This window comes from Ammospiza caudacuta, chromosome 1, assembly GCF_027887145.1.
Source record: "Ammospiza caudacuta isolate bAmmCau1 chromosome 1, bAmmCau1.pri, whole genome shotgun sequence".
Lineage (NCBI taxonomy): Eukaryota > Metazoa > Chordata > Aves > Passeriformes > Passerellidae > Ammospiza > Ammospiza caudacuta.
Genome location: NC_080593.1, coordinates 25,696,568 through 25,709,580, shown reverse-complemented (window position 1 = coordinate 25,709,580; position 13,013 = coordinate 25,696,568). Strand labels below are relative to the sequence as shown.

Below are 13,013 nucleotides of genomic sequence, written 5' to 3'. Positions count from 1 at the left end.
GCAATTTTCCAGTCAGCTGCCTGCACTGTATAATCCAACATGCATTCTGTCAGAAAAGCCTCTGGTAGTAGTTGCCAAGTCATATTGACATCAATATACAGTATGATTGTGAAAAGATCAAGTTGTGTGGATTCTCTTACTGTATCTTCACTGATGTGGTAGTCTGTGTTTTCCAGGTCATAGGAAAAATTAAGTGCACATCTTTAACTTGGAATGTTTAGAGTGATACTTGTACTTACATGAACTTCTGAGACATCCTTGTGGCCTTTAATCTCTAAAACAGCCAAGGGAATGCAAATGGTCTGGATAGAGACCTTATTATATTCCAAATTGGCTTGATGAGGTTTTCACTTTCATTGCTGTGCGTTCCTTTACCTTTTGTAATGCCAATAATTAAACATTGTATTTAGTCTGAAGTTACCATTCTTTTCATTTCCTGACGTTTGGGCATGTCTTGGTCATGTGCCCCTGCAGTCCAGACACAGAGGTGTCCTGGGCTGCATCAAAGGCAGCATGTCCATGTCCGCCAGGGTGAGGGAGGAGGTGCTGCCCCTCTACTGTGCTCTGGTGAGACTCCACCTGGAACACTGCATCCAGCTCGGGGTCCCCAGTACGGGAAGGACATGGACCCGTTGGAGCAACTCCAGAGGAGGAAACCCATGATTTAAGGGAAAGTGGAGAGAATTGGGGTTGTTCAGCCTGAAGGAGAGAAGGCTTTGGGGTGACCTAATTGCAGCCTTCCAGTACCCAAAGGGAGCCTATGAGATAGGGAAAGGGAGAATGCTTTTAAACTGAAAGAGAGTAGGCTTAGGTTACTAATATTGAAGAAATTCTTTACTGTGAGGATGGTGAAACAGTGTAACAGGTTGCCCAGAGAAGCTGTGGATGCCCCATCCCTGGAATTGTTCAAGGCCAGATTGGATGAGGCTTTGAGAAACATGGTCTAGTGAAGGGTGTCCCTGCCCATGGCAGGGCAGTTGAAGCTAGATGATCTTTAAGGTCTCTTTCAACCCAAACCATTCTATGATTCTATGTTTCATTTTCTTGAGATGGAATTTTAATTTTGGGCTCCAGCCAAGGAGGGTTTACAGGACACATAGCTGTGGGAGCAGGACACATTGTTCCTTCAAGGTGGCTTATGCATGATAATAAATTAAAATAAAAGTACAAGGGCATATTTAAAGGAGACTGTGCAACTTTCTTATGTTAAAAATTAGAAGTAAGAATTGCATGGAGCTTTGCCCCTTCAAAACCAATTGAGACACATTTTATACTAGCTAAGTTTCTGGTATCTCTTACCTTGCATCAGGTAAGAATACACCTTTTTTCTTTGACAAAGGCAAGTCTGGAGTCCTGCCACAGCTTTTGGTAAATGATTATTTGTTCCTAATCTCATCCACAAAATATCAGTGGCTTGCTCTGGGGGAATTTTGGAGATGGGATGAGAGGGAAAGAGGAAGCAGGTGAACATCTGATTTCTCTGTGAATGTTTTTATTTCTCTGGAAAAGCAGTGGTCACTGCCAGAAAGAGACAACCTTTATTTCCTCTTGTATGCAGGCAGGACAAGCTGTCTTTTTCATGCCGGTTGCCTTCTTTGAAGAAAGTCTGGCAGAAAGCAGGAACTTTATAAATGTGATCTCCAGTGATATGTGGCAAGGTGCCTTGATCTGTGTCAGTAGGAAGCACCCTAAATGAAAGGCTTCAAGTAGAGGGATAGGACCTCACCCTGAACCAATAGATTTCTCTCCCACTGCTTTGAGAGTAGAATTTTGCTCTGGGAGAATGCTGGCAGACAAGATCCAAGCTGGCTGTGATGGAGCTTAAGACATGAATGAACAATGGGGCTGTCCTGGGGGCACTGACTTTGCTTGGAGAAAATTCTCATAGGACATTAGGACTTGGAGTTATGAATTTCATGAATTTGAGGTTAACTGGGGTTAGTCTTTCTATTTGTAGGTTAAATCCAACTTGCTCTTTCACCGCTGATTTCCTGGGATCAGTGAGTGCTGTGTTTTTAAAGCTGAAACTACAGACTAGTTTGTGAGACAGGAAGAGGTCTGCAGTTTCATTTCTGCTCTATCACTGAAGCCTTCTTGCTTTAGAACAAGCTGTTCTTGTGGGTAATACCATGTGCAGGGCTTTTGGGTCAGTGCAGCAGGACACATGCCCCTTTCATCTCTTTGTGACTGTTTTTTTTCCTGTGTCTTTATTCTTCTTTTACTTGGGCTCTTCTTGACATCTTCCTGGCTCTCAGCTGTGCCACTTCACTCACTTTTACCTGCTTCCTTGCCTAATAGAGGGGATTCCACCCTGGCTATATTTCCCCAAGTCAAGAGAGCTGCTGTGCCTGCCTGGCATGGACTGAACCAGAAGCCAGAACTCAGCATGCACAGGAGACACAACCTCATTGCCCCAAGGAGTCAGCTCCCACCTTTGCTTGTGGCACTGGAATGGAGTGGAAGGTGGCTCCCAGTCCTGCCTGGCAGGCAGAGGCTGGCTCCAGTGGGGTGATTCCCAGCTTGTTCTGAACACAGGCAAGCACTAAGCTGTGCTGATTTCCTCAACCCCAGGCACCAGCCGTGCTTGGGAACTGGCTTACAGCTCTGCTGCTTGCAGAGACAGACAGGAGCTCGTGGTTTGCACTCCTGGTCTTTATTCCACAAAGCGTGAAGGGAGCAGACCAGCTCCTGGCCCAGCCTGTGGGTAGGGAGTGACTCCTGGGAACCATCTCTCCATGCTCAAAGGAGCTCACAGGAGACAAGAACTGGCTCTTGGCTTGCATTGCTGGAAGAGTCATACAGCAATTAGGAGAGCACAGAGCAGCTGGGAACCTCTGGCCTTGAGCTTGTCTTCAGAGGATTTCTCTGCCCTATTTTTTTGGCTGAGACAAAACTATCATATTGAAGTGGGCTCTGTCCTTTGAGACAAATACTTGCTCAGATCTCTCTGCTGTTTTCATTACTTACAGTATACACTGTCTAGTTGCAGAAACATGTGGTCCTTACTACTGATTGTGTATCAAATAGTTGCTTTTTCACAGAAACGGCTGTGTGTTACCAGTCTGCCAAGGGTGTAGTAAACAGTTGCCCAGTTGTGACTACTAAATATGAAGCTTGTATTTAGGTGTGATCATACTTGTCACAGTGCCCCCCTCTTTGTAGAAGAGATTTAGGTTTAAAATCTGTATAGTGCTGGCAGTAAGTTTTTATTCCTGCTTACCATGTCTCCCCCCATCCCCTGGCCTGCTTGTCAGTGCTCCATAAGTAACTCCAGAAAACTGGATCTTGGAATAATGGTATTTTTGCAGTTGATTTGTTTGAATGTGGTGAGCTCTGGGAAAAATATAAAAGCATGAATTATAGTGATACAAAACTGACATTGTTAGCAGCTTGAAAAGATTATGCTGAAAATTAGCTAGCTTTAATAATCTTTTTATAAATTGTCTTTTAATTTTAATTTTCCCTTGCTTGAACTTGAAATATCTGAGCTCCTTTTAAATAAATGCTGTGCATATAAAACTTCACAAGTAAAAGTATTATTCAGGAACTATTTGTGAGGGTGATGATTTGGGTAAACAAAAAACATTAGGTTTGCTTTACAATGTGTTACTAATTTATATGAACAATATTGCTTTCCTGTTATAAAATATCATATTTGTTTATATGTTTGTCTCTGTTGTTATTTTATTTTATTACTAAATGAACACTTTTCTTTTCTTCCCAGAGGATGCCAAACAAGTTTTTGGCCAGACCACGATTCATCAGCACATTCCTTTTAACTGGAATTCTGAGTTCGTACAGCTGCATTTTGGAAAGGATAGAAAAAGACACCTAACCTACGCCGAGTTCACTCAGTTTTTACTGGTGGGTCTAATACAGTATGGCTTGTCAAGAGTAATGGGAAGGAAGCAAGAATCAAAGTATTTGCAGACTTGCCAAATATCATGCTGGTAGCAAAGTTGAAATACATACCAAGTGTAGGCTTTTACAATCAGAGTGCTGGACTTGTATAGTATGTTGATAAATAGGATATGCTATTGGTAAAACTTCTGATTCAGGCTGGTTTTTTTTCCTTTTCCTTTGTTTTTGCACCTGTATGCAGAAACATACACCTGTATGCAGAAGGTGTTTTTTTTCTACACTGTTGTGTAGATACAGACATGAAATTAAAAACATAGACTTTGATGTCTGAAAATCTCCTGTATTTTTAAATCTACTAGTCAAAGAATGTTAAATAACAATATTGAACATTTTGGACTCAACTTGCCAGACTCATATTAAGAAGTATTTCTGTCTGTGAACAGCATGTTTGCCAAACATATATTTAATTCAGAGCTGATAGGCAGTAACATTTGTTAAAAGTAATTTCCATACACTTTACTTTTGATCTTTTTTGAATTAAGCTTATCTTAGAGAGAAAAAATTTGCTTGTAGCATATAAAGAATAAAATGCTACTTTTTGCAAGGAATTCTCGTCTGTTTGTACTTTCGGGTACTTTGTTACAGGAAGTAAAATATGCTAATAAAAAACCCCCCTATTATCTGTATTTCAGCAGTACTATTAAAAATAATCTTCAGTAGGAAAAGAGGTGAAACACCTGAGTTTCTTATTTGTATTCCTCCTGAATACTTAATGCCTGTATTAGTATTTACACTAGAGAATTTTAAAATGGGAACCTGCTTCAAGACTGCCAGGTTTCTTTTTTTCTTGTTTACACAAGTATGTTAGTTCACAGTAGGAGGTGGTATCATTTTGATGAGGAATAATTAAGATAATGCTATTGAGACAAATGTTTCAAATTGACTTTGTAGAACAGAGCCTAATTAACTTTGTATGAAGAGGATGTCAGGTATCACATGATTAAATCATATTCCCTTAGGCTTTGTATTGACTATTGTAACTCCTAAGTAGCTAAGACATAAACCAGTTTTGTGACAGAAATAGGAATCAGAACCTCTTTTGAATGAAAAAGCAAATGTGCTGCTTGATTAGGAAAAAATGCCTCTGGCAACGTGTTCTGGTATCTCCTTCCAGCTACAGAATAAGACTCGGAAATGTATCTTGATTTTGGTGATTTAAAGTCAGTTTTAAAAAAATACCAGTCCTGTTTGCTTGATCTGTTTGCTTAAAGATATGAGGAAAACCTGTAGAAAAACTCAGAATAAAAATGCAACACTTGCTAACTATTAAAAAAAAACCCCAAAAATATGTGTGTGCAAGGGTTGTTGAGAGAGGTTAAGAGAGTTTAGAGTCACAGACCTAAAAGAGCTTGCAATGATAAGGCTAGGTATTTGGAATATTTAGGTTCTATCTTTGGGTTCTTTTATGTTTTAAACTTTATTAGGAAAAGCAAGCACTGAGGGAGGAGTTTTCTAACTTTGGAGATTAGTCCCAACTATTAGGCTTTCTTCTCATCTTGTGGAGGGATGTTTCTCGTACTTGAAAGGACTTTACTTAGACGGGATGATACTGTGGGGATAATTGGTTGTGCTGGAAGGTATCAGTGGTCCTAATGAACCAGCCAGCCCTTTTGGTGATGATCCATATAGGTCAGAGCATAACACAGGAGAATAAGGATGACAATTCTGGGTGTCTCCAGAGAGGTGAGAGGCACTCCGGAAAAGTTCTAATGCTGCTAATAAAGATGCTCTCAGCATTGGTGCAGGCAGCACCGATTTTCAAATAAATTAATTGCTGAAGCTGCCTATTACCAGTACAATCTATTAGGATGCTCAGTCAGTCACAGTAATTGGGCACATCTGTTTACCCACTTTCTAGAACTGTAAATCCTTGAATCACAAAAGTTTCCCTGCTGATTCTTGCCTTGCAGCGTTGTATTACAGACACTGAAGTTTGGGCACAGAAATAGCTCTCGGCACAAAGTGGAGAGTTACTGCTCACAGGCGTGGAAATCTTCCTTTAAGCTTTGTAACCTTTGGTATTCAGCTTTTCCTTCTGACATTCTGCCTGTGCATGAGTCAGTCTTTTTAGTCTGATGTCTAGACCTTGGACCTTAGACAGCAGGAGACCACAGTGGATACCAAATTACCTTTCTGCATTCCTGATGTGTGAATGCACTTTACATTGCCCTTAACATGGACCAGATGGTTCTGTAAGGCGCTTCAGGTACTGCTTTGTAAGTACAATGCAATTTGCAACTTTTAATGGAATAATCTAGCTAGATTCATTCCTTTACATTGGGTCCTATTATGTCACATAAACTTGTTCCATGATCATTATCTGTTGAAGCATTTGGACTAATCATCACTTCTGGCAAAGCTCAAGGTAGTTGGAAAATAACATTAGTGTGTTTTATCCATGCACAAGATGGATCTCTTGTGGCTTTAAATATGAAGTGTTTATATGGGATTCTGAATATTTATATTCTTCCAGCACTTCTTCTGTCTGCAATAAGAGAGATGCCTTAAAGTATAGCCTCCAAACTCCTTGGCTTTAATGCAGTTAACAATCTATTTGCATCAACCTAAAGCTCAAGGTGTGTTATTTTACCCAGCTTATTTGCTAGCTTAAAATTAGCTCATCTATCTATACTATATATCATTCATATGTATCTGTTTGGATATGATCCTGTTCCATCATAGTGGCAAGTCTGCCTTATGAAGAGCAACATCAGCCCCTTTCTCAGCATGTAAAATCTATTTCACACAATTAATTTTAACATATGCTTATATGTGGGCCTGGTAAAACCATTTCTGCATTGTCTGGGAATTTATTTACGCCCAGAATATTAGTTGAATTGGTATTCTCTATAATTGAACCTTGGGATCTACTCCAGTGGCAAAGATTGTGTTGTATCTGGTGACTTGTAGATCCATTGGGATGGAATGCAAACATAAAATTTTATCTAAGTGGAAGGTAAAGAAGCTTTTAATGAGCTATAAGTGAAAGCTGAGGTAAAATCTCTAGGTAGGAAATAATTTCATTAGAATTCTGGTGCCAGCATGCCTGCCATGATGTATGAATTAATTTTTCACAGAGTCTTATGCTACCTGGGGGAATTCTGGACTTCCAGCATCAAGGAAGATGCTTGTTTTGGATGTATATCTAAGTTTACAGAAAGTCTAGTTGGAAAAGGTTCTTTAGGATGTGTAATTTGTATTTCAAAGTAATGACGATTGTAGTTCTTTAAATCTGAGTCTGTCTAGGTAAAATAATATGGGACAGAAATAAAATTTATAAGTATAAATAAAATAAAATCATTTTAAGTCAGATAGCATCTCTGAAGACAACAGCTTTGCTTTATTGTTTTTCAGTTTATTTTTAAGGTGATATTTTTATATTAGCTGCATATACACAACATATGTTACAACATCTGATCAAGAATTTCCTGATAAATTGCCAGTAGCTAGTGAGCTCTTTTTGAAACATGGTTTTGCTGTGAGTAATCTCAACTTTCAGGCATGGAGGCTGCAGGTATGGATAGCCTTTTGGGGTAAACACTTCAAGGAGTTTATTGCATTGATGGCATTGTGCAGTGATTAGAAATGTCTGGTTTGTTTGTGACAGCAGGGATTGTGTGTTACCATGTGATTGTCTGCATGTTCTTGTGTGCCATACTGCTGCCATCCGTGGTCATGGCTTGGAAATGTCATGTGGCTGAGGATCCCTGTGCTTCTTTCTTCTTGGTGTAACTGGATAATGTGTAGCACTGCTCAAAATAACCATAGCCTAAAAAGTCTCTGCCTTCCTGAGGTCAGTCTTCTTTATCTGTGTGCAGTATGCATAAACCATTTTGAACTGGAACTTAGTTTCTGAACTAGGGAGGAGGTGGGAATAAGGAGTTTCAGAAGACTGGCATCATCCCATTCAGAGTTTTGTCTTGCTGTCTGTCTACAGCTAAATGACTCTTTTCTGGCTGACAAGGAGGGGCAGCACCAAGACCTTGACAATGTGTTTAAACAAGTGGGATAATTCTCTCCAGTGGCTTCCAGTTTACCAGGAAAATTGGAACGACTCACATTTGCCAGGAGAGGATGGGGTGTTTTGGCTTGTTCTCAGCTGTAGCACCAGCAGGCTTTTTGCAGTCAGCTGGGGGATGACAAGAAACATGCACTTGATGCACCTCTCTGGAGCATGAGCCCTGCTCTGTTCTGTGGCTGAGACATCACTGTCACCCAAGGTCACTCCAATGGTACAATACCTCCAGATTCACTGATGGGTGTGCAGGGACAGGAACAGATTGGACTTCTGCAAGTGGTGTCCAGGTTTTTTTACTGTGTTTTAGTGCTGGATTCTTCCAACAAAACTCTGCCAGGAGTTTCAGTGGTTAAAACAAATTGAATGAAGGAAGGAGACGAAAGCAACATGCACTGTTTCCCATGTAATCCTTCTGCTAAATGCAATTGATTTTTTTCTATGGTGGTGCTTCCATTTAATGACAAACATTTTTGTTCATTTGTTCATACGTTTCTACCTGCTAGGTGATGAGTGTTTAGGATACAGGCTTTATTATACTTAACTCCTCTACAGAGCTCTCTGCCTCCAAGCAGTTTTCTGCCTCAAACTGATGAAGTCTTTTTGTGTTTTTGTGCTCATCTCACCATAAACCTTCCAAAATTGCTTCCTTCCAAATTTCTGTTGAAATTGTAGTCTCAATTGGAGTGCAGTAAGAACTTGTGTGGCTGCATCCAGCCAGAGTGAGTATTATTGCTGAATTGTTACACTTCAACATAGAGGTCTGTAATGTAAAGAAAATGTGGCTGAACTGAAATTGTACCACTTCAAATTATAACCCCCACAAGCGTTTCCCATCAAAATAAGAAATTTCAGATTAATTCTGGAGTGAAACATTGATCAGTCTTTTCCCCCTCACCCCTTTCTTCCCTCTGCCTAATATATTAGGAGGTTTTCATCATACAGGGTACATTGCTGTAATTAGTAACTAAGAACAAAATTGGCAAAGTCAGAAGGCTGAAATAAAAATACAAGCATGGTTTGAGTGGCAGTGTGAACTGAGTGAATAGAAGGAGAGAGGGGTGGCATGTGTAGGCCTCTGGCAGGTCTGATCCTACTCCATCTGAATTTGCCTTTCACCTTTCACTCTTTATTTCCTTGGATGCTGCTGTGAGACAAATATCAACTTTTGGAAATCATATATACTGTGGATACTTCATGATGGTGACTCTTGACTAGCTCGAGTCTTGTATTAGTATGTATTTTGAGGCACAAATTTGCAAATATAATGGAAATAGCTGGATAGTGCCATGGTCCACTGCTAGACTTGCTCCGTATTGTTGACTAATCAGTTTTTCCAGTGAAGAAGTTTGTATAATCCTTGAAACTTAAAGGGGATACGTGGCAATGATTTGTATTCCTCCATTCAGCTAAAAATTACAGGTTGGGAAGTCTAATTACATCACCAGAATTTTTTGGGTTTTTTTTACAAACCTGTAGAACTGAACAAAAATTCATATGTAATATCCAGCTATTATCTGTGCAGGATTATTCCTTTTAAGTGACAAAAAAATAAAGTAGTCTAACAGTCATTTAAGAAGAAAGGGTGAAGGTCACAGTAGGAGAAGATACAACTTTGAGAGATTATATACTTTTTTTCTCTTTTCTTTCAGAAGGAGATTTGAATCACGAAATGAGATTATCAGGTGGTTGTATCAGATAATATTTATGCCTGTTACTACTACTGAAATACTGAGAACTGATATTTAATCAGTCATGAGACAAGGAGTTCTAAATTAAACTGCTGGTGTCTTTTGCAGACAACTTTAAGTGAGGATGCTCTTTGAGGGAATCCTTTCCAGATTAGTAGGTGTCTACATGGAAATCTCTGATGATTTCATTGTCCTTGTTCAGGGAGTAATGAGTGCTTTTACAGAAAGTATTTTGACCTGCTGTGACACATGCAATAAACTGGGTAATGCACATCATGGAAAACTTTAATGTTCATAGTGGGAGATTACTTGCACTGGTGTGCTGGTATGTGTTCTCCATTTCTCAGTTAAATTAATTGCATGACATAATGTCCAGACAGCAAAGAAATCATGATGTTGTCCTAGATGCTGAGGTCAGTGATAGAGACCATAGGAAAGGCTGAAGAGAAAAGGCTGAAATTTACATAAAACATACATATAACAGCCAATTAAAATTCGGTTACATGTAGTTGTGTTTTGTCAGGTATGCATTACTTATATTAAATGTAACTGTTAAGGTGATTATTTTGAACCTAACTGCCTTTTTTTCCCCCCATATATTTTCAGGAGATACAATTAGAACATGCAAAACAAGCCTTTGTACAGAGAGACAATGCTCAGTCTGGAAGAGTGACAGCCATGGACTTCAGGGACATTATGGTCACCATCCGGCCACACATGCTGACACCATTCGTAGAAGAATGTCTAGTAGCTGTGAGTAGTTCTGGTATCCCAGCTGGCAGACCTGGGATACAGATGTGAAATTCCTTTTCTTATTAGCCTTGACTACTACACAACACATAGTCCAGCCTGAGATTGCATGTTTTGAAGTCTAGCAGTTCTTATCTACACATATGAAAATTAACCCTGATTGCTGAATAAATATCCTCAAGGGCCTTGTTTCAGAGACAAAAGACAAAGTATGTAGATGGACCTTAGTAATGGCCTACAAATGTTGAGTTTGCCTTTTTCCAGCCATTCCATCACAGCAGACTGTGTCAAATATTTTTGAATGCCATTACATCCCACTTAGGATATCATCCTCAAAGAACTTGCTTTGTAATGTAAATTCTAAGCTCCTGAGTGTGATTTGCAAGTACCGGGGACAATGTATGAATTGGAACATCAGCCAATGACATTCACTGTATCTTGACCGATAGTTTTTACACTTGACTGTATATTTTGTCTCAGTTTGGAGTGCATAAAGAAAAGAGGTACATTTGGTTTTGACCACAGTTTATAATTTTGTGAACTTGTAGCAGCACATTCCAAGTAATCCAAAATTTGGCCATATTCAGGTTTGAAGATCTGCTTAAAGGTCTGTTCTGCTTTGACTTGCAAGGAAGAGATGTCATCACTTCACTTGCAATTGTGAAGTGATGCGTAGTGCAAACTCTTACCAGAATATTAGAAGATGCATGCAGCAAAAAGCATAGCCAGAAGATTTAGGAACTGACAGTGAGACTTGATACTTTTCTTTTGGCTCTCTCACAATCTTGTTACCAGCTTTCCTGTGTCATATGCTCTGTCATAAAACATCAGGTATGATTTTTGATTATCCCTCAATGTCAGTTAAAATTTGGCAAGCTTATGCATATTTTTTTCAGAAATTTGCTTGATCATTGATCTTATAATTTAAATAGTGAATTGATCCAATATTTTTTTCTGTGTGCAGACCCATCACCACTTTAAGACAAAGGTTTAGTCTCAGTTCTCATTTGAAAATGAGTAACTGTTCAAACCTTATTGTTCCCATTATGTTTAACTGCCTGATATAAGCCTGAGAGCTTACTGCTGGTTTTCCATGACTTGAAATGCCTGTGAATTTAAAGGTTTCAATTGACCTTTTTCAGAATATGTTTTGGTTTTGTTGAAATTTTCTATATAGTAATATGCTTTACATGTAGAAGTAGATTTCCTCATTACTAGAAATAAGCCGACTTATGAAACATTTCCAACTGAAGCAGGACTGAAACTTGAACTTTGTAAATTACTACTGGTTATGTTGTTATAATCCTGCATATGTATTTGTTTAGGTTTGTAGGGTGGGGAGAGTTTTATATTCTGGTCATGATTAGTTTCAGTAACATAAGAATCTTTCGTAGTTTAAAGTTCTTTATTTTGAAGGTTTTTTGAAAAAGCAAGCCTGTGTTGCTGTCACTCTTGTAAAAGAACATTGTTTGAAAACTTTCATTTCAAGTTTTTTTTAGTCTTGTAACAATCTCTGTTCTCTTTTCCTCTTTTACTGTCTCTAGGCTGCTGGAGGTACCACTTCCCATCAGGTCAGCTTTTCCTATTTTAATGGATTTAATTCTCTCCTTAACAACATGGAGCTCATTAGAAAGATCTACAGTACTCTGGCTGGAAATAGAAAAGATGTGGAAGTCACTAAAGGTTGGTAGAAATATTTGCAGTCTGGAAGTTTCCTTGGGTATTTGAATGGAGGGAAAGACCTCATCTGTATGCTTTTAAATCAGTGGGGGCAGGGGGGAAGCCTGCCTTGTTACCACTCCTTGGTTTGCCACTCAGTTTTGTGCAGTCCTGTCACAGTGCACCCTCCAGCTTTTTCATTTTGTTTCAATCAGAAAAAGGTCCTAGTAAACTGGTGGTGGGGGCAGGGTGAGGAAAGTATGTAAAGATATTTAAAAGTTTAAAAAACTTCCTAGGACTCCTGCCAAATTGGCAGCCTATTAAAGTGACCTTCAAGGGTAGTTGAAGAATTCCATAAACTTGTATTGGCGGCACAGTAAGCTGATCTACAAGCTTGGAACAAGATGTTATCTGCTATATCTAACCACTTTTATAGAGAATTCCCTGTGCAACACCAGAGTTTCATTAATGTGGCCTCCTGGGACTATGCATGAAAAGTTCCACATCTCTTGACTCCTGTTTTGGGGGTTTTTCTTTGTTTGCTTTTTATTTTATATTTTTCCCTCTGACCTGCAGCTGATTGATACCGTATGTCAAATATCCTAAATCCTGCTGGTAGTACTAAGCTTTAAGACCAGAGAGTTGTACTTACTTGCATGAAGGACAGACCATTTAAAGCACACATTTATGTAGTGACAGGAGCATTTCTGTGTTGGGTAACTTACTCCCCTTTCACCCTCCCCAACCAGCGTCTTCTACTTTATACTGAAATATAGTGCAACTTTGGGGTGCTCTGGATTATTTCTTCTGGTTTGATTTCATTTAATTTTCTGTATTTTTATTCTGTTGCAGAGGAGTTTGTTCTGGCAGCCCAGAAATTTGGTCAGGTTACACCCATGGAAGTTGACATCTTGTTTCAGTTAGCAGATCTTTATGAGCCACGAGGGTAAGCGGAGAATTATCTATCCTCCTCTCTT

At 39.2% G+C, this 13,013-nt stretch overlaps 1 protein-coding gene across 4 annotated transcripts in view; it reads left to right on the top strand.

The window, feature by feature from the left end:
- The window catches only part of SLC25A13 (solute carrier family 25 member 13), a 98,949-nt gene that overhangs the window by 46,287 nt on the left and 39,649 nt on the right, over positions 1 to 13,013 (top strand). For all 4 annotated transcript variants that reach the window (XM_058800108.1, XM_058800125.1, XM_058800116.1 and 1 more), the window contains 4 exons: positions 3,725 to 3,864; positions 10,234 to 10,380; positions 11,922 to 12,060; positions 12,889 to 12,982. In XM_058800108.1, the coding sequence (XP_058656091.1) occupies positions 3,725 to 3,864; positions 10,234 to 10,380; positions 11,922 to 12,060; positions 12,889 to 12,982 (520 nt within the window). The remainder of the gene's footprint in view (positions 1 to 3,724; positions 3,865 to 10,233; positions 10,381 to 11,921; positions 12,061 to 12,888; positions 12,983 to 13,013) is intronic.